General features: G+C 34.6%; 1 protein-coding gene across 1 annotated transcript in view; it reads right to left on the bottom strand.

The window, feature by feature from the left end:
* Positions 1 to 2,035: 2,035 nt before the first annotated feature.
* Positions 2,036 to 26,997, bottom strand: part of EIF4E (eukaryotic translation initiation factor 4E) — a 118,642-nt gene continuing 93,680 nt past the window's right edge. Inside the window, exons 3-8 of the mRNA XM_061192597.1 lie at positions 18,408 to 18,514; positions 11,807 to 11,902; positions 9,494 to 9,557; positions 7,669 to 7,782; positions 6,050 to 6,189; positions 2,036 to 3,869 (exon numbers count right to left, since the gene is read on the bottom strand). Of these exons, the coding sequence (XP_061048580.1) occupies positions 3,755 to 3,869; positions 6,050 to 6,189; positions 7,669 to 7,782; positions 9,494 to 9,557; positions 11,807 to 11,902; positions 18,408 to 18,514 (636 nt within the window). The 3' untranslated portion in view covers positions 2,036 to 3,754. The remainder of the gene's footprint in view (positions 3,870 to 6,049; positions 6,190 to 7,668; positions 7,783 to 9,493; positions 9,558 to 11,806; positions 11,903 to 18,407; positions 18,515 to 26,997) is intronic.

Below are 26,997 nucleotides of genomic sequence, written 5' to 3'. Positions count from 1 at the left end.
AATTTCTACTTTGAAATTCACAATAAGCAAGATACCAGAAAGTATTATTGAAAGACACTACAGACTAGGGTTGAAACTTCGACACCAAGTCCATTAGTTGTGAGATGAGGAGTGAAGAGATAGTAAGCTGGCTGTTTTTAGAGACTGATGGGCAAATGAGCTGGTCTTGGCTACTGAGGAAAACAACCTAAGAGTAGTGTGTCTCAAATTATATGTGATGAAGGACCAGTTTTAAACCCCAAACTGCACTCTTGTCACAAATATATTTTTAAAAATCCGTCAGAAGAGAAATGATCACATAGTTTAATGTCACAGCAATATCAAATTTCCGTAGAAGTTTCTAGACATTCTTTAATTTCTATACTGGTCCAGAGAGACACCAGATAGCACTGACCTAGGGTTTTGTTTTTTAACGTCAATCTGACCTGAAATTTTGCATTTGCCCAGAAGGTCTAACTCTGAGTGAGAAAATTCAGCTCTTTTTTCCCTCTACTCAATAATGAAGACAATCCATAACAATTAAGAGATAAAAAGTAGCACAGAGACTTGTCATTAACTTGTTTTAATTTTAAAATGTAAAACATCACATGATCACACTGCCTTAGTAAATTAAAATTATACGTTTGAATGCAACTTCAGCATTTAAGATTCTCAGCTCAACTTGAAAACTTTGCTTTATTTTGCCATTTATCTTAGAAGATAACAGGATATAGACACTTAAAACTGTATACGAAAATATTCACTTAATCTATGCACCTCTAAACTCCTGTACCTTTGTCTCCATGTTCTCAAAAAACCCCAAATGATTAGTTTAGCTGACTGCGAACAGAGTGGCCTCGGGGGAGGCTCCATCTATTATACGTTTCATTACCAAAGGAAGTAAAATTTAAAATGTCCTGACCTATAAACTTACTACAATCTGGTGCAATTTACTATAGCCCATCAGGTAGGCTCTATACCACTGAGACTGTATAATGTGCTTTACAGGATCTCCGAAATCAAATTTCCAGGATTCAAATCCATACTAAGTGACTTAAATCCTCACTGCTTCTGTTTCTTCATCTGTAAAAGGGGGATAACAGCACCTACATCAAAGGATTATTGTGCAGGTTAAAGTGCATGTGAAGTGCTTAGAACACTGTCTGGCACATAAGTACTAAGTAAGGATTTTAACTTTTTGATTCTTACATAGTATGCCTCAAATCCTTCTGTAGAACTGGAATTATTAACAAAATTGGTTAAATGAAATATGGCACATCCCTACAATGAACTACTATTTACCCATTAAAGATTATTTTAATAATCTACTATGAAAATATATGTATTTATAATATCCTGTTAGAGAGGGAAAAGTAACTTAGAAAATCATGTACAATCTAATCTTATATTTAGAAAAGATGCTAATAAAGTTAGGAAATTTGCAAGTCATTGTGGTACTTAAGTGGCATTTGCCAAAAGTGACTCAGAATCATTCCTCCCCACCCATACTGGGAAAAAGACTTAAAACCGATTGTGATTCTCAGATGGTAATAATAAGGACAATCAAATGCTATACATTAGGATTTTTAAAAATTTAGAACTGTGTACATTTAATGCATTATTCCTCCTCTACCCGCCAAAGCTGATACTTCTTAAAATGGACTGCATCCTAGAATTAAGGAAATTAAGCATTAATTTCTAATAGATATATTCCTCCAATGCCACCCATTGCCCATACACTACCACCTCCACGGTCACTTTTAAGCAAGCTCTTGAAGTGCTCACAACTACATATATCAACAAAGACAATAAATCACCTTAAACAATCACCCAACCTTAAACAACAGATATTACTAGGTACAGTATACTGAGATTATAAACACAAAAGACTCAGTTATTTCTAGAATACTGAACAAGGGGTGTTTGTGGTATTGCAAGTACTCAGATGGTAGCTTGTGGTACCCTTTAAACTGTTTTAAATTCTTCAATAAAATCAATACTATTAATTTCATGTTTATTTTATACAGGATTTTTGTCAAACTTATCAGCTTTAAAATGATTAATTCATAATCACCATCTAAAGACAAAGTTTCCTCTCAATTAATGGTTCTCATTCTACCTACAGTTCAACTTACCCTTTTGTCTACAATATAGCCACATATTTCATTTTACGGGATCTGAAATATACAATTATTATAAACAAACTGTTTTCAAATTTGCTTTCAAATGATGCCTATAAAGAGTAGATCAAGTTTTCAAGTTTACATAAATCTATACTACACCAATTCATCATTATAAATACAAGCGTTCATAACCTGTTTATTATAATTCTATTTAGACAGCAACACTAACAAAATTCTTAATGCATACGCTCCCCACCACCTGTAACTCTTTCCCTATGGTGCCATTTGGACACTTGAAAAATAACGTCTCAATTCAGCAATCAAGTTTTACAACTGCTATTCCTATCAATCAAATGGTGATGCACCAAGGTCGCAATTCTCATGAGTTTTAACATATTAAGAGTACATTATTTACCTAAGACTGAAGGACTGTGCCTCTTACTTTATTTAAAAAAAAAAAAAAAAGATAGCCACATCAATTTAATTCCATATATATATGATGCTACCTATTCAATTTATTAAAAATTAAAATAAACATAATAATCAAACTAATGCTCCAAACTTACGCTATTCACGTGGAAGACACTACAAGAGAAGACACCATAGAGACTGCCTTGCAATAAGAAGTACAAATTCCTTCTATAGAGATGGAGAAATAAAAGGAAGGACAAATCTAGTTGTCTAAAAGACAATTCACTGTACACATTTTATTTACAGTTTTGTACACTGTCTTAATATGAATGGGACCGCTTTTCTACTTGAGCCATTTTTTAACCAAAGCAAAATAACCTAAGTATAACAAAGTGTTAAAATACAGCATAAAGATACAAAAACAGACATACTAATTCTAATTAGGAATGTAATTATGATGTTACATTTTTTATAATCCACAATTATGTTTAGGAAATCACACAAACATAGATCACTGATTTGAATGAAATGCATAAATCTGTAGCAAAGCTTTGTAGTTACCAAAAAAACAAAAAAATTACCAAAGAATGCACAAAATTAATGTTTATTCCACCTTTGTGTCATATTCCTGGATCCTTCACCAATGTTACATGAGGAAAAAAACAAAAGCAAAACAAATGAAAAACTGAAATCAGAATCACTAATGTTATCAAGTAGGGAAACAAATAAATTAAAATCTAGCAGCCATCAGCAAGAGTACAGCACAGACAATGCTGTAAAAAGAAACAAAGAAAATTGTTAGAAAACTGTATGCATCATACTCTTTCAAACCAGCAAAATATGCTCCTGCATACAATGGAACATAAACAGGATCGTTCTCTTGTAAGGTATAGAAATGCAAATTCTTTTCTTTAATATTGTAGATGGGTCAAGTGTGTTTGTAATCGTTAATTCTTTTAAGCTATTACAGAGTGGGCCAGGAACACATTTATGGATTCTGGGGACGATGTGTACTGTAATTCTTTGATTGGGATAGTGGACACTCTAGCCAAAATTAAAAAAAAATATGAACACAGAAGTACAAGACAAAGGCGAATGAGACTTCTCTTATATCTTAGCAACATTTAGATGGAAATCAAATTTAAATGCAGTCCACTCTGCTTTTGAAGAGGCTTTGGTTCAGCTCCCAAATCTCGATTGCTTGACGCAGTCTCCTATGAGAACACTCAGAAGGTGTCTTCTTAAACAACAAACCTATTTTTAGTGGTGGAGCCGCTCTTAGTAGCTGTGTCTGCATGGGACTGATAACCAATCACTATCTTTGGAGGAAGTCCTAACCTTTCCTTGTATACCCTCCTAGAAGATGAAAAAGAAGAAAAGTAGCCATTAATTTTTATTCAAACATACACCCCAAATCCAGTATTATTATTCTTTACATTAAAAAATAATACCTAGAGAGTGAAATAGGAAATTGCACACCTTTTTCCTTTTAGCAAAATTTACTCTTCATTTTCACAACAATCTTGGTTAATCACTTAACCAATATTTGAGAGTCTACTATGTATCAGGTACTGTGATAATTATCAGTAAATTAATAATAAGCAAAGCAAGGACAGTCTCTAGGCTCATGGTGTTTATAGTTTAGAGTACTTGATTATTTACAAACAAATAATCACAAATACATATGGTGGAGCTGTACCACATGCATAATTAATGTATTCAAAATCAATTACACGCACGTTTTAATTTTCTGATCTAAAATGCTTCAATTATATTTTACATATAAACCTTAACAAATATTGTATGTTACTGCAATTACATTTACCTTACCTATTACCGACACGAATGCACACACAAAAATTAAACACTGTGAAGGCGATTTATGATATTTTCAGGATAATTTAGAACATAACATGATTTCTGCCTTATATATTAACTCTACAACCTAATTTTCAAATAAGATGTGACTCTATTTTAAGAACAAATATGATCAGTATCAAAGAGGGTAAGCACAGGGTCTGTGATATTATTAACAAGGAGGATCTAATCTCCTCTTTGAAATCAGAGAAATCTCTCCTTTTAAAAACTCATGAGGTCAAAGTATAATGCTAAGAGAATGAAGCACATCTGAAGGCCGAGGAACAAAAATAAGGCTGTGTGGCTACAGCTCACAAGAAAGGTAAATATGAGAGATAAGGCTGACAAGGTAAAATTGGGGACAGATCATCATACGACCTTATGAGAACATCATAGGTCAAGTTAGGAATCTGGTATCTGAGAAAAAATAGCAAAATTTTAAAAATAGGCACCAAAATGAAACAAAAATAAAGAGATATACATTTTCATGGAGCTAAATACTCTAGCAGTATGATACCAGGAAATTTTATTCATACTCTACCCTTCAGAAGACTTTACTACCTTCCTTTGAATAGGGTATTTAAAAATAATTTTATGATAACTAAAATTATAACTATTATCAGATTTATATTAGGATATAATGTATTACTTTTGATTATACTTAATCACTAAAAATGCCAGAAAGAGCACTGAGCCATGCAACTTAAAAGGGTGAAAAAAATTTTTTCCTTGAAAAAGTGAGGCCAAAAGTTTTATAGAGATTTCAAAAATGTTTAATATTGACACAAATAAAAAACTTTCCGAGGAAAGAAGTTCATACTTAGTTCCTTTAACGCATTTTCAAAGAAACAGGAGACCCCCACAGTCAGTAAGTTTTAAGGCTGACAGAAAGATCAGGAATATGGTGACGAATCAACAATCAACCTTCTCTTATAAGAAACCCCGTGGAGAATGAAACCTGGAAAATCCCCACACCTTTTAATCCAGAAAGGAATTATGTTCACAGGAGAATTCATAATGTTTGAAAAATCAACATGCAAAGAGGCAAACCAAACATATTGTGACTTATGACTGGTACTTAATTTTAACACAAAATTTTAAGTCCAATTTTACTAATTTAAATATAGTAAAAAGAAAATCCTAGTTAACACTGACTGACATTTGCGGGGGGTGGGGGAGATGGGGGGGCGGGGACAACAGGCAACTTTTGCAAATAGTAATATTTGCCAAAAAAAAGTTTTAAAATTTATACATGTGGGTTTTAAATATGGACAAAACCAAGCTACTGTTACTTTAACTTCAATGAAAATTTTACGTAAGTGTACACATGTGTGCAAAATATACATATACTATTTGCCAATATTCACCAAATTATTGAGTATTATACATTAGCATTATGGTTTTAAAGTAGGGCAAAAAAGACATATTCTCATATGCTAAATAATAAAATGCTACATGCTAAAATAGTGATTATACACCCCATTGCTAGGAAAAAGAAATTTTACAGAAGTGAAAAAAATATGAATAAGACACTGAATACCAATGCACAGCAGTTCAAGATTATAAAAGTGTTCATGAAAACAAGGAAAATAATGGTCTACATAAATACTTTTTATTTAAAAAGTACTTCTGCTTTTAGTTATCTATTTTAAAAGAAGCACACAAAAAGCAAAACTTACCCTATATGTGTAACAGCTTCTCTGTTTTCACATTCAGTAGTCCATATTGCTATTTTATCACCTTTAGCTCTAACATTAACCACAGCTCCACATACATCATCACTGTAGTCATCAAAAGATTCTCCAATAAGGCACAGCAGCTTAAAAGAATAAACCCAAATCTTCAATAGATGATAAACAGCTTATTAAGCTGCAAATGTCTCAAGTATTTGTATATACACAAAACTGAAAAAAAGTTTTTAAATCGAGAGTCGACTTTCTGAATGCCTAAATTATATTTATATATGTATAGTTTTTTGTCCTGGCCTTTAAAAAATTTGTTAATTTGATTCTTTAATACCAAGAACATGATCAGTTTTGTTAACTTTTTTAGCAAATTGGGCAACTGATGTCAGGGCACATAAAAGGTGAATTATTTTATTAATATTCACTTTGCTCTGCTGCTGCTTATACTTGCCAGCAAACAAATATTAATGGAATAACTGAAAAAGCTGCTTAATTGCCTCTTGTTCTTGTTGTTTTTCATGAACATTTTTTAACTTTTAAAAAAACTGTGGTAAATACATGACATAAAATTTACCATATTAACCATTTTTAAGTGTATGGTTCAGTGGCATTAAGTATATTCACAATGTACCACCAACAATCTCCAGAACTTTTGTCATCCTGCAAAACTGAAATCACTTTTTAACGCAGAATTCTAAAATGGTAATTACTGATAATCTTTCCCAAAACCAAAATTAAGTTTCTTTTTTTAAAAACTTATTTATTTATTTATTTGGTTGCACCGGGTCTTAGTTGCGGCCGGCAGGCTCGTTAGTTGCAGTTCTCGGGCTCCCTAGTTGCAGCTTGCCAGCTCCTTAGTTGCGGCATGCGAACTCTTAGTTGTGGCGTGCATGTGGGAACTAGTTCCCTGACCAGGTATCGAATCCGGGCCCCCTGCATTGGGAGCCAGGAGTCTTAACCACTGCACCGCCAGGGAATTCCCGCAAAATTAAGTTTCTTCTTTAAAAAGCCATTCACTGAAATATTTATTATTGCTCAACTTAGTAAGGGCTAACTATAAACCAGACACTGTCAAGTGATAGGGATACAAAAGAGACTATAATCCCTGCTCCTAAAAGCTTGGGGTTTGAAAACTTTCACTAGAGAAAATGCCTATTATCTCATATTTAATAAATGTCGTATGAAGCCAAAAGTTCCAAGTTACATCACAACATATAAGCTGAATGATATCAAGCTACAATTTCACTGCTTCCTTCATTGATCTAAAAAGTTTAGTATACAGGGCAATACTCTTAAGAGGACTGTAAAAAAAACTTATATCATACAAAATGTGAGAGGTTCTATAATTTTGAACTTAATGAAATGACCAGGATGACCTTATTCTGGAAGGTGAGTCAACTGCCAATCACTTTCTGGATGTGTAATATGTGGTAGGGAGTTTCACTGTACTAGTGTGTAAGAAGTATACAAGATTCACAGGACAGAACAAAATTAAGTGCTGGCTTAGCTAGAGTGGGAATCCTTATCTCGTCTTGAATTGAGTAACCAATGTAAAATGTAACATAAGTTAAGTTTTAGTATTCCAAAACAGCTTTATAATTTTAAAACCTTACTGTCTCTAGCCAAAAGCGATCGAGGTCACTTCGTCTCTGCTGTTTGTTCAATGTAATTAGCCATCGTCCTCCTCGTTTGTTTTTCTCATCTTCCCACATAGGCTCAATACCATCCTACAAGGTTAGGGAGACAACAATATGAGACAATATTGTTACTTTAACTTGAGATCATCACTAGAAACAGCAAGCAACAACCCTATTAACTATTTACTTTATACCCATAAAACTGTTAATTGATGTAGTGGGGAAAAAAGCACACAAGACTTAAAGCAAAATTAGAGTCCTGACTTGGGCACTTATTAACTATCAAACCTTGGGTTTCACTTAATTTGGAGGCTCTAAAACATTCTGAGTAACAGATACCTTTGAGAAGCTGTATACATTTCTATACCTAGAAAATATATACAAAACTTACACAATTTCAGAGAGCTAATGACTGTCCCACCCACTACCAGCTGACAAAACTCATAAATATCTCAAGGACCCACACACTCCAGGTTAAGAATTCCTGACAAACTCTGGACTTCAGTCTACTCAAATATATAAAGAAGAAACGGATTGGATGATCTATTTGGATGATCAAAGCTCTCCTCAAAATCAATCACAGGATGTGCCCATACAGTCTGACTCTCACTTAATTTCAATAACTGGGTTGGCCAAAAGGTTCGTTTGGTTTTTTCCGTAAGATGGATCTAGTAGCACTCAGTTGTCTTTAACTTCATTCAAAACAATTTCGTTAGATTGTATGTGACAGCTGTCATATCAGCGTGCATTTAAAAAAAGACTTATCAGAATTGGTGAATTTTCATGTAGCCACTTTAATATTGAAGATGGAAGGAAAAAAGCAACATTTTCGGCTTTATTATTTCCAGAAAGGTAAAAATGCAACTGAAATGCAATAAAAAGATTTGTGCAGTGTATGGAGAAGGTGCTGCGACTGATCGAACGTGCCTGAAGTGGTTTGCAAAGTTTTGTGCTGGAGATTTCTCGCTGGACGATGCTGCACGGTCAGGCAGACCAGTTGAAGTCGACAGCAATCAAATCGAGACATTAACTGAGAACAATCAACGTAATACCACACAGGAGAGAGCCAACATACTCAAAATATCAAAATCAAGCGCTGACAATCATTTGCACCACCTTGGTTATATGAATCGCTTTGATGTTTAGGTTCTACATAAGTAAAAAAAACCTTCTTGAACGTATTCAAGCATGCAATTCTCTACTTAAACGTAATGAAAACGTTCCGTTTTTAAAACAAGTTGTGACAGGTGATGAAAAGTTGATACTGTACAATAATGTGGAACGGGAGAGATCCTGGGCAAGCTGAATGAACCACCACCAACCACACCAAAGGCTGAATATGTTGTTCAATAAAGTTCTTGGAGAAAATGAAAAACATGCCTTGAATAAATACAATTAGAGAAGAAAAACAAAAACAATTAGAGAAGAAAAACACTAGACATTTTGATGAAGGGCAAAACAGAACAACGCTAATTTAACTAGACAACTAGACCTATGAATTACAGGGCTTCAAATGTAGTTCTATTACTTTAAAACATGTTTTAACTAAATTAAATGTGTCTTTTATTTTTACTTAAAAAAATGTGTCTTTTATTCTTACCAAAAAGGCACTTTTTGGCCAACCCAATATTTATAGTAAAATAGGGCAAAATATATTTATGCTAAAACCTGGTAAAGCTAATTTAATTATTCTCCAAGCATCACAACATTAACTATTTCTAAGTTTATGGCAAGATTTTTTAATGAATACCTGAATGGTCCAGTCATATAATAAATATATGAAATCACCAATTAAACATACCTTAAAAAGTGAGTAGTCACAGCCAGGCATTAAATTACTAGACAACTGGATATGGTTGTACAGACTAGGTAAAAGAAACGAACAATTAAAAACATAGCATATGTAATGCAAAGTTTAGGTGCATACATATACATTCAGAGAATATGATAAAAATAAGATAAAAACTCATGTTTACTTCCCGCCCCCATGAAGTCAATTTCTGAAATGGACCAAACAGATCTTAGTAACAGCTTCAAGAATCAACATATGATGATTTTCAAGAAAATATTTTTAATAATTTTATTCTAACAATTTTGATGTATTAGTTAACTTAATACATACATCTGTATATACAAGAAACTGAAAAGAGAGGTATGAGGTGGCTTTAAGTAGATGAAAGAATCCGTGAGGCTAATGAGCAGTTTTAAACACACAAAAAGACAAATCAAGAGAAAGCAAGACAAACTCCCTGACCATCAGGATTGCATGACTAAAATAAGTCAACATTATTATCCTTGAAAGTATCCAAGAGCAGAACAGATCAATGGTTCCCAAACACCACACACCATTACTAGTTTAAGTCAGCATAATAATCTTTTGGGGAGCTTTTAAAAACAAAACAGGACGTCCCTGGTGGTGCAGTTGTTAAGAATCTCCCTGCCAATGCAGGGGACACAGGTTTGAGCCCTGGCCTGGGAAGATCCCACATGCCACGGAGCAATTAAGCCTGTGCGCCACAACTACTGAGCCCGTGTGCCGCAACTACTGAAGCCCACCTGTCTAGAGCCCATGCTCCGCAACAAGAGAAGCCTCTGCAATAAGAAGCCCACGCACCGCAACTAAGAGTAGGCCCCGCTCACCGCAATTAGAGAAAGCCCACGCACAGCAAGACCCAACGCAGCCAAAAATAAATAAATTTATTAAAATAGCAACCAAAAAAATATAAAAAACAGTTCCTTACCCTACTTCTTGAGATTTTAATTCCTTAAATATAGGATGGAACCATAGAATCTGTATTTTTAAACTACTTCCCAAATAGTAATATCTAACTAAGGATAATAACACCATCCATGGTCACTAGTCATATAGCTAAGACCATCACTTCTGTATAAAATATTGGAGACAGGCAAAGCATTCTTACTCTGTTGCCAGTTTTATAACAATTTTGCTGTGATAGACTTCAGGAGATCAAATGATCTAGGCTTCTACCTTCAAGCTAGTGAAATATCTAAATTAAATTTTAAAAAATTTCTTAAACAATGTTTTCAATTAAAAGTAACCACTCAAAGTGGCCTCAATATACAGTTTTCTCTAATTATTCTATGCTTCGTTTTCAGCAATTCAAATGCATACTAAATGCCTAATATGGGCAAAGCACTAGAAATATACAGAAAATTGTTTCTGCCCTGGAGGAAGTATACATTACATGCATAAATTTTCTAATCACAATCTGTTAGTCTGTGTGCTACACTCAGTGAGTTAACATTAAAACATAAGAATCACATCACTGGTATGATCCAAAATACACCAGCTGAACAAATCAGAATACTTAGATAACTGCTAGGTAATTTACAGCTCTTAAAAATGTTTTTAACAAGTTGTATCTTTCATGTTCTCAAATAGTTTCTCCCCATACATTTTTCAAGCAAATAAGACATACTAAATCAACTTTGTTTTTAAAGAATCAATATTCCCAAACCTCCTGAAAAGAACTTTATCATTTTAAATTATATTTTGAAGTCATGAAAAGATTTAAGACCCCGAAATCTTAACTTTTTCCTAAATCTGAAACAAAATCTCAAAAATATTTCAACTATTCTTCTTGATGTTGATCACGAAGTATAATGAAATTAATAAACTATCATCAGAGATATTGTCATTCTTGACAAACCCTGAATTATGAGCAGTTCAGCCTTTGAAATCTTGGAATCTCTATCACAGGAAATCCAGATATTATACTGGAAAGAATCTGCAGAAATGAGGGCCTAAGAAAGCTCTGGAATACCTAAGAATAGGGCAAATGTATGTAGGCAACCAAGAAAGGGGACAAGCTCCTAAAAGTTGTTGGAAGTTCTAGGAACAATAAAGGATTCTCAATGAAAGAGATCTCAGGACAAAGAATAGAGAACAGGCAGAGCTAAAAGACGACAAGACGGAAGCTTTCTAAAACTGATGAGGAATAATCACCAGTTCAAACAGTTGTGAGAAGATGGACAAACAAAAAGGTGAATATTAACTGTTCACACCTTACCCTTCATTTTGTGAATGCAACTTAAAATGAAAAATTACACAACGAATAAGACAACAAACATCCTAAAATGAATGGTTACTTACGCCCAAAAGTCTTCAACAGTATCAAACTTAGAGATCAGCCGAAGGTTTGCTTGCCAAGTTTTGCTTTTATCATTTTTAAAAAACCAGAGTGCCCATCTAAAAACAGAAAGTCAGTGTCAAAAAAAAAAAAAAAAAAAAAAAGAGGTAGCTTTACATCCATGTTCAAAGCAGCATTATTCACAACAGCCAAAAGGGGGAAATGTCTATTGTCAGATGAATGAACAAAATGTACTGTGGAATATTAAACAGCCTTAAAAAGGAAGGAAAATGAAATGAGTCCATCAAAGAAGACAAATATTGTATGATCCACTTGTATGAGGCACCCAGAGTAGTAAAGTAGAATGGTGGTTGCCAGGGGCTAAAAGGGAAGGGGAATGGAGAGTTGTTGTTTAATGGGTAGAGAGTTTAAGTTTTTCTGCAAGATAAAGAGAGTTCGGGGAGATTGGTTGCACAACAATGGGGGTGTACTTAATACTATTGAACTGTACATTTAAAAATGGTTCAGATAGTAAATTTTATATATGTGTTTTACCACAATTAAAAATAAATAAAATAAATAAAAATTTTATTTATAGTAGCAAATGAGTAGTTTTCTCTATTTCTTTCATTTAAAAAGTATATATTTTGGGAGTTCCCTGGTGGCCTAGTGGTTAGGATTTGGGGCTTTGGGGAACTGAGATCCTGCAAGCCGTGTGGTGCGGCTAAAAAATAAATAAATAGATAAATAAAATGAAAAGTATGTGTTTTGTACCTACTATGTAACAGATTCTCTGCTATACTTAGAGATCCACTGAGGCTCATCCCACAGGGAGTTCACAGAAATGTAGTACAGAGACAATTACAATGTCCTAAGTGCTATGATAGAGATAATTAAGCACAGTTATTTAAGAAAAACAGACCAGGAGCACTTAACTGGAAAGGAAAGTGGGGAAGAGGGAAGCTGAATTTACAGAGAAACAAGAGGAGAGAAATGAGAGCACTAGGAATGGGGGGAGGGGGGGAACTCATACAAAATGGGAATATAATAAAGGGATTCATTGAGTAATGCTACCACAGATATATTCTGAAATAATGCATACCAGTTTCTATGTATCTGTATATACTTTGTCTAAAAAAGTTTTATTCTAATACTTTGAAGGCAAACTCATGTCACATAAAAGTTACGCTTAAATATTATCATCCCAATGTGATTCATCTGTAGTAAAATTGTATTTTCTGAATTACTATACCACTTCTAAGGGAATTTCACTTACTTATTGATAAAAATGTTGTCTGAAGACAGGTTTCCAAGTGGACATATATTTCATAACTTTATGATTAATGCTTGATAATCTCAGACATAAAAATGGGATGCATTTCAGCACCTACTTGATAATTTGTATTTGCCAACCCACTATCAAGGAAAAAAATTTTTTTAAAAAAGCAAAGGCAGAAAAACTGTTAAACATACACACACTGTGTCAAGTATTGTACTCTGGATTTCTAAAATTAATTCAGTCTTTCCTCAAAAATTTAAAAATAGAACAACCACTGGATCCAGCAATTCCACTTCTGGGCATTTATCAGAAGAAAATGAAAACACTAACTTGAAAAAGATATGTGCACCCCCATGATAAGCAAAGACACGGAAGCAACTTAAATGTCCATCAAGGCATGAATAAGGAAAATATGGTGTATATATATATACATTTTCAATGGATTATTCAGTCATAAAAATGAAGGAAATCTTGCTGTTTGCATCATGGATGGACCCTGAGGACTTTGTGCTAAGTTAAATAAATCAGACACTAGACAGGAAAAACAAATACTGTATGATCTTGCTGATATGTGCAATCTTAAAAAAAACTTAAAAAAAACAAACTATCCCCAAAAAAACCACCCCAAGCTCACTGATACAGAGAACAGATTGGTGGTTCCCAGAGGCACAAGGGTGGGGGAATGCATGAAGGGGGTCAAATGATACACACTTCCAGTTGTAAAATAAGTAAGTCATGGGGATGTAAAGTACAACATGGTGATAATACTGCATTGCAAATTTGAAAGTTGCTAAGGGACTAAATCTTAAAAGTTCTCAACACAAGAAAAAAAAATTTAAAAATATGTATTGTGACGGATGTTGACTTACTGTGATCATTTCACAATACATACAAACATTGAAATATACATCTGAAACTGTTACACCTCAATTAAAAATAATAATAAAATTTAATTCCATCTTTAAAAAAAAAACTGCATTCAGCCATTAAACATATAAAGATACATCCTAAGAAAATAATTGGATAACTAAGCAAAAATGTTTGTACAGGAATGTTCTTAATTTTGGAAAATTTTGGAAACATCTTAAGTGCCTACCAACAGTTCTCAAAATGTGGTTTACAGGCCCCTAGGGGATCCTAAGGCCCTTTCAAGGAGTGCTGATGAGTAAAAACTATTTCATAAAAATGCTAAGACATTTTATTTTTCACTGTGTTGATATTTGCACTGATGATGCAAAAGCAACAGTTGGTAAACCTACTGGTGCCGTACATAGCAAGAATTATACAGTGGCACCAATTTGTACAAGTAGTCACTGCATCCTTTATTATCACCAACTCTCACAGTAATAATGTCAGTTTCAGTTAAGAATGCCACTGAATGGAAACCAGCAGTAAAAACTACTGGTTTCGTTAAATTTCAATCTGTGTACATGTCTCTTTCTGCACAAAAAATATTTCTGCATACCAAATATCAGTACAATGCTTAGGCAATTGAGTTGTGAAGTGAACTAGTTACTTTTTTCAAAGAACACCACTTTTACTTGGAAGAAGATTGGCTGATCAACCATGACTGTTTCTTGAAAAATGAACAGACTGAGCCAGCTGCTAAAATTTGAGCTTTCAGGAGAAAATCAGAATTTTGGAAAGCCTGCATGTGTCACTGTGAGCTTAACAACTTAATAAAACTTGACGATATTTCTGATGAGTTTAGGTAGTGATAATAATTAATGTTATTGTTTTGATATCATATAATGAAAAGTGCCAATATTTGGAAGATGTGCAAACTCACTGAACCAATATTTTCCAAATGACCAGTGGTGTGCATGGGTGAAGGATACATTCCAAATTCAAGAGAGACCAATGGATTTTAATGTAACAGAGTAGAAAAAGTTCTTGGATATGGTTTCAGATTCTACAATGCAGCTAACGTATAAGAAACCTAGCATCAAAGGAAGGAGATAGTCATAATTATTTTAAAAGGCTATTAAAATTTCTCCTCCCTTTTCCAACCATGTACCTGTCTGAGGCCGTATTTTATTCTCATACTTTCTCTGAAACAACTTATCTCTAAAGACAATGCAGAAGCAACTATGAAAATCCAGCTGACTTCTATTAAGTCAGGCACTTAAAAAGATTTACAAAACTACTTCCCACTATGTATTTTTTATGTATTCTTCTCACTACGTATTTTTTATTTTGAATAAATTTTTTTCATAAAAATTATTTAATTAACATGCAATGGGTTAAGTACATATATAATTTTACATTTTTAAACGTTTATTTTCTAATATAGCAAATGAAAATAGATAAAAATCTACATAACCAAAGCACTGTGGAATCCTCAATAATTTTTAATAATATAAAGGGGTCATGAGCCCAAAGAAGTAATATTTAAATAAAATACAATATATATAATATAATAAATGCAAGAGACTGCTAGGCAGCTATTAAATAGGATAATTGTGTGAGTAAAATTCTCCTAAGACTGACATGAAACCCAGAAACCATGGAAGAAAGCTGGTATTTGATTACATGAAAATCAAAAACCTCTAAAATAACATAACTCCTTAGACAATGTTAAAAGACAAATGATTTGGAAATGCATTTTCAACCTAATCCCCCCTGGAATGGGTGAACATCCTTAATACACAATGCTTGGAAATAAACGAGAAGAAAACTCAAAAGAAAATAACAGACAAAAGAACTGAACAGACTGCTCACAGGTAAAAACACAAATAAGCGATTGTTTTCAACAAAAATGTTTTGAAATTTCAATAAAAGAAATGCAAATTTAAAACAATAAGACACTGTTTTCACAAATCAGACTAGAACCAATCTGACAGGCAATTAAATTTAAAAGATTGATGGTGTTGGCAAGGATGTAGAAACCAGTAACTCTTAAACTGTTAAGAGTCTAAGCTGATAAAGGAGGATAATTTGGCAATATCTACAAAGGTAGTTAAAGGGTAGTCTTTAACCTAAGAACTCTGAAATTTTACCCTAGATATATTCACACAAGTGCAAAAAAATATATAAGGACGTATACGTTATAGCACTGTTTGTAAATAGAAAAAATTCTGTATACACATTAATGTAAGCCTGATAAAATACATGACTATATATTCATTTAATACAAGGCAGTGGTTTAAAATATTGAGTCAAAACCTGCATATACAAACAAAAAAACTCAACAGTATGGCCATCTATATAAAAAAAGTATATATGCATATTGAAAGGTTTTGGAAAAATACAAACCAAATTTTTAACACTGACTATTCTCGGGAATGGAGAAAAGCAAAATGGGGAAGAAGGTATCAGAAAAAAGCGGAGAACTCTTACTTTATATACTTTGTACCCCAACGATTTAATCTTTCTTATAATAATTATAGTGGTTTTTTTAAAAAGAAAACATAATTCTGCAATATTTACAAGAAGTAAATAATGAAGAAACTACCAAAATTGGAACCAAAAATGTCTTAAAATAGTTTTCCATATGATACTATTTTACACAAGAAATAGAACTGATAAGAGAAATTGAAATCCTCACAAACTTCATTTTAGGATTTAATCTGTTTGTTCACTGATAGGACAGGAATCTCTTCTCAGATTTCACTTAAGCTATGAGGGGTACATGCCTTGATTACTTCTCCCCACAAAACAGCAACACTAAGAACTGTGTTCACAGTCAGAAGACAGAGCTAGCTTTTTATATACCACTGAAAAGATGAAAAAAAATACTTTAAAAGTTTTGGTACTGCTGCTAGGTTAGCTAAATGAAATTGCCACTAATCAACTGTTCAACTATTACCTTTGGCACAATGCTTTCCTGAGGAAGAATTTTTACCCTTTATGGACTATTTGACCTTTGACATCTCACTCACCAGCTGACAATTCCCAATGTCTAGAGAACTGCTGAACCACAGGTCTCCTATGAAAAAAATACTGAATGTGTTTGGACTATTATTTCAATAGGTCTACCATGATAACGAAGAAATGATAAAAAATAAAGGGACATAAAGGGACAACACATTTTTCAGATAAATGAAACTAAATTATAGACAGTCTCGTGGGATCGTTAAAGTAAAGAGAGTAAAAGGCCTGGGAGTGGGTGTAATGAAAGGAACTGAAGATCCTCAGAAGTTAATTCCTTTAATGAAAGGAATTAAAAATCCTCAAAAGTTAATTCCAATTTACTTTCCTCCAGATTCTTACAATGTTTCTGAGTAGCCATTTTCTTCCCACCATCAGCTCTCAGTGAATCTGTGTTAATTTTCATCATGTAAGCCAGAAAGACAATTAAGTAAAAACACAAACATACTGGGAAGTGGTAGGGTAGAGATAGGAAAAACCATATACTGAACTATTAAACTACTACACAGTAACTATGAAAACTTAACTCATCCTAAACTCTCCTCTTTTCCTCACCTAACTTCTCTTAAATACAACCAACCAATCTCCAGACTCCACATCCCCTAGCTCTCTTTTCTCCTTCACAGACCAACTTCAAATTGCCTATTCCTGCTCTATACATTTGTATACTTTCTATTCACTCTTCAAACTATGCCAATCTTTTTCCATCACCTGCTCTACTAAACTTTCTCCAATTTTAGCAAGGACTTATTGTTCAATCTAATGAACATTTGACCTTTCTGTGGCAAATATGCTTATCTTGTCCTTAAAATAAACCATCTGCTAGGTTTCCATGACCAAGCACTCTTTCCTAGTTTATACAGTTTATATGTCTATATCCTTCAAAGGCATTCTTTTTTTTTTAAATTTTACTGAAGTACAGTTGATTTACAATGTTATGTTAATTTCTGCCGTACAGCAAAGTGACTCAGTTATACATATACATATATTCTTTTTCATATTCTTTTCCATTATGGTTTATCACAGGATATAGTTCCCTGTGCTATACAGTAGGACCTTGCTGTTTATCCATTCAAGATACACCAGTTTGCATCTGCTAATCCCAAACTCCCAGCCCATCCCTCCCCCACACCCCTCCCACTTGGCAACCACAAGACTGTTCTCTTCATAGGCATTCTTACTCAAAAAAATCCCCTATGTGCTAATATTCCAAGCCTCTGTTGTGAGAACTCATTTACTACTGTGGTTTCAATTACCATCAATTACCAATGAATTTCAAACCACTCTTTCAAAGTTCTACTATCTGAGCTCAAGATTCACACATAAAACTGCTTGCTAGACATGGGTCATCCAAATGAAAACGGAATCCTTCACCTTTCTAAAACTAGTCTCATCTAACTTTTCCCTCCAAACCTGTCCCATTCACCATTTACCTTGCTGCCTAAGTCAGAACACCTATGTGTCAGAAAGCTTACCTGTTCTGTAAAGGATGTTTAATATAGTGTTCTGGGTTAGCAACCTCCTGATTAGATTCTGTTTTCTCTTCTTCTGTAGGTGGGGGATTAGGAGTAGGGGTGGTTTCCTAGTGGAAAATAATTAAACATTATAAACTTCTTAACATGAAATAACATTAAGAAATTTCTTTATTTTTAAATTTTTATTGCAACACAGTTAATTCACAATGCTGTGAAAAATTAATTCCTATGACACCAATACTCTAAATAAATTTGAACCAATATTGTCCACATTTTTTTTAAGGAGAATGAATTAACAGGAGAAGCACTGGATAAAATAGACCACAGATCAAACTCTAAGCACCAGACTCTTCATTCTAGCATCTCTTCATTATGAGCAAAAGGTTTCTCAAATTTAAAAACATAATAATAATAATTTCGTATATTGTTATCTTCCACTTACACATTTTAATATAAGATTGTTAGAGACCATGGAAAAAAGTTGGGAAAATCAAGTACCTTTCTTAACATACCAAACACGGTGCATAGTGGGAGTGGGGGGGAAACAACTAAAGTTTGGAGAGTATATTAACTATATCACAATGACACAAACACAAAAATCTTTATAAAGTGATCAAGGCAATACTACACAGGTCCTTGCTTTCATGTTACACTGTTATTATATATGGTAACAAAGTTCAGCAACTTCTGTCATTTTCAATTGGCCCTAAGCAAAAAAGCTGGACATTGGCTTGAACTTAAATTCTTCTAGGCTAGACATAATTGTCATCTGAAAATGTCAGGGAAAAAAGGAGGCTGGGAATAATAAGTGTTCTCCACATTAATCCATGTAACTCTTCACCCTACTGTAAATTGGTATCAACACATAGCTAAGAAAAGGGACCAGAAGCTGGACCAGAAGCTGAAACAAAAGCTGATACAAAAAAGGAGGGCACTGCAACAAGGATTTGGATATCAGATTTAAATCCAACTAGCAAAACAATACAGATGTATGTTCACATTAACAACATTCTGTAAATCAGAGATGTATGATCTAAAAAACGACTTCAGGAGCAGACAGGTGATACACATTTTACAAAATAAAATACATTTTTCTTACCAACAAGACACCTCCAGTAACTACTTTTTACTAGCCTATGAAGTCACTCATAGCAAGGGCTTTATCTTGATTTTGCTCACAACTGTAATGCCAATGATCACAACACTACACCAATAGGAACTTACTGGCTTGATTACTTAACTGAATAAATTTAAATGTTTACACAGAGTAGTTAAGGCCCTAAAATTTACATACACAGAGTAGCCAATGCCTTAACAGCACCAGAGCACCAATCATTTTTAACAGCTTTTCCTCATCACAATCAATTTACATCTTCAAGTAGATGATCATTACCAAACGCCATTCCTTACTCTACTAGCTTAAAATTAATGATGGTCTCCAGACAGAGGCAGTCTGAGTGAACAGAGAAAAGAGCCAACAGTTAGGGACTGATAAGGCAGGTGGGTTTGGGGGACAGGGTAACAGAGAAAAGTCAGCTGCAGAGGAGTGAGCCTCAAAAATCTATGTGAAAATCCCTAAAGTCCTTGGCTATGACTCCTAAACTGAGATGTTCAGAGTGCAACTCCGGGTAGCCTAGCAGGGAACAGCTGAGCCAAGACTTCAGCGCCTGAACAGCATTAGCAAGACTAGTTCAGGCCCAGCCAGAGTGGATGGTTGAAAATCCTCAACTTTCAGATGAAATCCAAGAAAGGCCATGTCCTAGGTATCAGATGAAATACATATGCCTACCAAATCCTAAAACTAATCCCTGACAGGATCAAGGTAATCTACTGATAAATAAATTAACTGCCCCCAAGAACCAGACTCTCTATACTCTGGAGGAAAATAACAGAAGCATGAGCCTCTATGAATATTATCTACAATACCTAGCAAACAATCAAACATTATTAGACATGCAAAGAAAATTTTTTATAGCAACTAATGATCGAGATTAAACTGTCCATAGAAAGACATCCAGATATCAGATACATAATCCAGATAACAGAGTTAGCAGACAAAGTCTAAGTAACTATGATTACTATGATAAAATAGAAGATGAAGGGAATTCCCTGGTGGTCCAGTGGTTAAGACTTGGTGCTTTCACTGCCAGGGCTGGGTCCGATCCCTGGTCGGGGAACTAAGATCACACAAGCCACATGGTATGGCCACAAATATAAACAGATGAACAAACAAATAAATAAATAAAACAGAAGATGCGGAAAAAGGATAGAAAAACAGGAGTATTTGAAAAGGGAACTGAAATCAATTTTTAAAAAGAATCAAATAGACATTAATGAACTGCCAACTACAATGTCTGAAATTGAGAGCTTATTGAATAACAAGAAACGACTCAGCAGAATGTAGGACTGGTGAACTTCAAAGACAGGTCAATAGAAAATATTCAAATAATCACAGAGGAGGGGAAAACAGATAGTAAGAAATGTCAAGATGGTTAAAAAGTTCAAGGACAAGATAAGAAAGAATGGGACAGAAAGAATACAGAAAGAAAGAATAACCAAAATTTACCAAATTACATGAGGGACTCAAGTCAGATTAAAAAAACTGAGGGAACTCCAAGCAGTATAAATACAAACAAAACTACACCTGGGGGATTTCCCTGGCGGTCCAGTGGTTAGGACTTTGCCTTCCAATGTAGGGGGTGTGGATTCAATCCCTGATCGGGGAGCTAAGATCCCACATGCCACATGGCCAAGAAACCAAACCACAGAAAAAAAAGCAATATTGTAACAAATTCAATAAAGACTTTAAAAAATGGTCCACCTCAAAACAAACAAACAAACAAACAAAAAATTAGACCTGGGCACATTAGACTCAAACTACTGAAAACGAAAGGAGGCAATACTAAAAGCAGTTAGGAAGAAAAATTTTAAAAAGACACATACACATTACTTTCAAAGGAACAGTAAGAATAACTGCTAACTTCTCAAAAGAAATTATGGAAGCCATCAGACAACAGAATAACATCCTTGTGCTGAAGGAAAAAAACTGTCAACTTTGAATTCAGTGCCTAAGAGGGGACTTCCCTGGTGGTCCAGTGGCTAAGACTCTGCACTCCCAATGCAAGGGTCCCGGGTTCAATCCAGGGTCAGGGAACTAGATCCCACATGACACAGCTAAGAGATTAGAAATGAATGACAGGGAAAAAAACGTAAAAAACACAAATACATGGAGACTAAACAATACGTTACTAAATAACCAAGAGATCACTGAAGAAATCAAAGAGGAAATCAAAAAATACCTAGAGACAAATGACAATGAAAACACGATGCTCCAAAACCTATGGGATGCAGCAAAAGCAGTTCTACGAGGGAAGTTTATAGCTATACAAGCCTACCTCAAGAAACAAGAAAAATCTCAAATAAATAATCTAACCTTACACCTAAAGGAACTAGAGAAAGAACAAACAAAGCCCAAAGTTAGCAGAAGGAAAGAAATCATGAAGATCAGAGCAGAAATAAATGAAACAGAAACAAAGAAAACAATAGCAAAGATCAATAAAACTAAAAGCTGATTCTTTGAAAAGATAAACAAAATTGATAAACCATTAGCCAGACTCATCAAGAAAAGGAGGGAGAGGACTCAAATCAATAAAATTAGAAATGAAAAAGGAGAAGTGACAACAGACACCACAGCAATACAAAGCATCCTAAGAGACTACTACAAGCAACTCTATGCCAATAAAATGGACAACCTGGAAGAAATGGACAAATTCTTTGAAAGGTATAACCTTCCAAGAGTGAACCAGAAAGAAATAGAAAATATGAACAGACCAATCACAAGTAATGAAATTAAAACTGTGATTAAAAATCTTCCAACAAACAAAAGTCCAGGACCAGATGGCTTCACAGGTGAAGTCTAGCAAACATTTAGAGAAGAGTTAACACCCATCCTTCTCAAACTCTTCCAAAAAACTGCGGAGGAAGGAACACTCCCAAACTCATTCTATGAGGCCACCATCACCCTGATACCAAAACCAGACAAAGATACTACAAAAAAAGAAAATTACAGACCAATATCACTGATGAATACAGATGCAAAAATCCTCAACAGAATACTAGCAAACAGAATCCAACACCACATTAAAAGGATCATACACCATGATCAAGTGGGATTTATCCCAGGGATGCAAGGATTCGTCAATATACGCAAATCAAACAATGTGATACACCTTATTAACAAATTGAAGAATAAAAACCATATGATCATCTCAGTAGATGCAGAAAAACCTTTCTTTCAACACCCATTTATGATAAAAACTCTCCAGAAAGTGGGCATAGAGGGAACCTACCTCAACATAATATAGGCCATATACGACAAACCCACAGCAAACATCATTCTCAATGGTGAAAAACTGAAAGCATTTCCTCTAAGATCAGGAACGAGACAAGGATGTCCACTCTCACCACTATTATTCAACATAGTTCTGGAAGTCCTAGCCTCAGCAATCAGAGAAGAAAAAGAAATAAAAGGAATACAAATTGGAAAAGAAGAAGTAAAACTGTCACTGTTTGCAGATGACATGATACTATACATTGAGAATCCTAAAAATGCCACCAGAAAACTACTAGAGCTTATCAATGCATTTGGCAGAGTTGCAGGATACAAAATTAATGCACAGAAATCTCTTGCATTCCTATACACTAATGATGAAAAATCTGAAAGAGAAATTAAGGAAACACTCCCATTTACCACTGCAACAAAAAGAATAAAATACCTAGGAATAAACCTACCTAGGGAGACAAAAAACCTGTATGCAGAGAACTATAAGACACTGATAAAAGAAATTAAAGATGATACCAAGAGACGGAGAGATATACCATGTTCTTGGATTGGAAGAATCAATATTGTGAAAATGACTATACTGCCCAAAGCAATCTACAGATTCAATGCAATCCCTATCAAATTACCAATGGCATTTTTTACGGAACTAGAACAAAAAAATCTTAAAATCTGTATGGAAACACAAAAGACCCCAAATAGCCAAAGCAGTCTTGAGGGAAAAAAACGGAGCTGGAGGAATCAGACTCCCTGACTTCAGACTATACTACAAAGCTACAGTAATCAAGACAATATGGTACTGGCACAAAAGCAGAAACACAGATCAGTGGAACAAGATAGAAAGCCCAGAGGTAAACCCATGCACCTATGGTCAACTAACCTATGACAAAGGAGGCAAGGATATACAATGGAGAAAAGACAGCCTCTTCAATGAGTGATGCTGGGAAAACTGGACAGCTACATGTAAAAGAATGAAATTAGAACACTGCCTAACACCATGCACAAGAAAAAACTCAAAATGGATTAGAGACCTAAATGGAAGACTGGACACTATAAAACACTTAGAGGAAAACATAGGAAGAACACTCTTTGACACAAATCACAGCAAGATCTTTTTTGATCCACCTCCTAGAGTAATGGAAATAAAAACAAAAATAAACAAATGGGACCTAAGGAAACTTAAAAGCTTTTGCACAGCAAAGGAAACCATAAACAAAAGGAAAAGACAACCCTCAGAATGGGAGAAAATATTTGCAAACGCATCAACGGACAAAGGATTAATCTCCAAAATATATACACAACTCATGCAGCTCGATATTAAAAAAACAAACAACCCAATCCAAAACTGGGCACAAGACCTAAACAGAAATTTCTCCAAAGAAGACATACAGAGGACCAACAAACACATGAAAAGATGCTCAACATCACTAATTATTAGAGAAATGCATATCAAAACTACAATGAGGTATCACCTCACACCAGTTAGAATGGGCATCATCAGAAAATCTACAAACAACAAATGCTGGAGAGGGTGTGGAGAAAAGGGAACCCTCTTGCACTGTTGCTGGGAATGTAAACTGATACAGCCACTATGGAGAACAGTATGGAGGTTCCTTAAAAAACTAAAAATAGAATTACCATATGACTCAGCAATCCCACTACTGGGCATATACCCAGAGAAAACCACAATTCAAAAAGACACATGCACCCCAATGTTCACTGCAGCACTATTTACAATAACCAGGTCATGGAAGCAATCTAAATGCCCACTGACAGACGAATGGATAAAGGAGATGTGGTACATATATACAATGGAATATTACTCAGCCATAAAAAGGAACGAAACTGGGTCATTTGTTGAGACGTGGATGGATCTAGAGACTGTCATACAGAGTGAAGTAAGTCAGAAAGAGAAAAACAAATATCGTATATTAACACATATATGTGGAACCTAGAAAAATGGTACAGATGAACCGGTTTTCAGGGCAGAAATTGAGACACAGATGTAGAGAACAAACGTATGGACACCAAGGGGGAAAAGCCGTGGGGGGTGGGGGTGGGGGTGTGATGAATTGGGCGATTGCGATTGACATGTATACACTGAAGTGTATAAAATTGATGACTAACAAGAACCTGCTCTATAAAAAAAAGTGATCAAATGTATTCTATTGGAAAGAAGCAAAAACAGACCATGTTTACTGTCTAAAAAAAAAAAAAATATATATATATATATAGATATATATACATATATTTGATTTTTGGGAAAAAAAAACAACAGAAATTAAAAACTCACCTTTGACCTTACTCAAACCTAGGATCCCTCTCCTGATTTAACTACTGGTTTATTATGTAGCTTTTAAAGACCTTTTCTAATGCATTCATATGCTTCTGAATGTTTGAAATATTAAATATTATTTTGTTTTAATGAGGTGGGTCTTTTCATATGTATGGATACTGTATGTATTTCTGGAAATTGTTGAACACAGTTTTACTCTGTCTCAGATTGTATTTTAATCAATGCAAAAAGTTGAAATATTATAAAGAACAATGCTTGGAATACCATATATTTTTCTTTGATTTTTTTAGTTGAATTTTTTATATGTAAAAGTGATTCCCAAAGTCACTTAAAAATGTTAGTGCCAGTTTATACCAGTTTTCTAGTGGACAACTGGGTAACTGCAAGCAATGATGTCCAGACTCTGTAATTCTCAAAATCCTGGTTGCTTTGGGAATGTTTGTACTTTATTAAGTTGATGACAAGATAAACTGTTACTTACTGCATATTATTACATAGACATATTACTGACTTTGTTACTCTATTATTAATAGTAGAATTGGCATTTTTACAATAAATATTATAGGGATTCATGTTAAGTAATAAGAATTTTCTTCTGGAAGCAAGATTTTTGAAGCAAATTATGATGTTATAGAGAGAAATTATGTAAATCATTATATACTATCCTAGAATATTGAGAGGCTGAAAAGACTGTAAATAGTGTCGTAAATGAAACTGTTCACTTTGTTTCTTTAAAAAAAAAAAAAAAAAAAAGGAGTTCGAATGCTGCAACTAAGGATCCCACCCGCCACAACAAAGATCTCACGTGCCACAACTAAGACCTGGCACAGCCAAAAAAATAAATATTTTAAAAAAGAAAAAAGAATTCAGTGCCTAGGAAAAATATCCTTCAGAAATAGAGAAGTAAAGTCAGACTCACACAAACACATACACAAACACACTCTCACACCCGAGGTCCAAAGTAAGAGGAACACCAAAAGAAAGTTTCAGGCTAGAGGGAAAAGTTCCCAGACGAGAGAATGGAAGTGCAAAAAAGAATGAAAAGCACTGGAAAAGGTAAATGCGTGGGTAAATATATAAAAGACTATTAATAGTTTAAAGGAATAATAATAATGATGCCTTGTGGAGTTTAAAATAATAACAATGGTCCTACCAAAGGACTGGGTATATATGGATTTGTGAGGTTGGATGTGTGAATAAAAGATACTCTTCCTGGGACGTCCCTGGCAGTTCAGTGGTTGGGACTCCGAGCTTCCACTGCAGAGAACACAGGTTTGATCCCTGGTCGGGGAACTGGGATCCCACATGCCTCATGGGGTGGTCAAAAAAGAAAAAAGATACTCTTCCTCCCAAAGTTAAGAAATGCTGCAAATTCTCTTATTTACCTAAATTAAAAGAAAGGGCTTCCCTGGTGGCGCAGTGGTTAAGAATCTGCCTGCCAATACAGGGGACACAGGTTCGAGCCCTGGTCTGGGAAGATCCCACATGCCGCGAAGCAACAAAGCCCGTGCGCCACAACTGCTGAGCCTGCGCTGTAGAGCCCACGAGCCACAACTACTGAGCCCATGTGCCGCAACTACTGAGGCCTGCGCACCTAGAGCCCGTGCTCCGCAACAAGAGAAGCCACTGCAATGAGAAGCCCGTGCACTGCAACGAAGAGTAGCCCCCGCTCACCACAACTAGAGAAAGCCCGCGCGCAGCAATGAAGACCCAACGCAGCCAAAAAATAAATAGATTAATAAATAAATAAAATTAAAAAGAATTGGCTACCATCTTTAAAAAAAAAAATGATAAGTAAAACATACTCATAAGTTCACAATCCTCATTACAAACCATACTTTCACAGCACTTGTTTACACCTTTTACCTCAGCAACATGTAAAAGACAATCAATTACAGTATGAGTAATTACAAGTTTCATAGGGTACAAAATGTCACTTCCTAACTCCTTTAGTA

This window comes from Eubalaena glacialis, chromosome 5 (genome assembly GCF_028564815.1).
Source record: "Eubalaena glacialis isolate mEubGla1 chromosome 5, mEubGla1.1.hap2.+ XY, whole genome shotgun sequence".
NCBI classification, from domain to species: domain Eukaryota; kingdom Metazoa; phylum Chordata; class Mammalia; order Artiodactyla; family Balaenidae; genus Eubalaena; species Eubalaena glacialis.
This window is presented reverse-complemented; position numbering and strand designations above follow the sequence as displayed.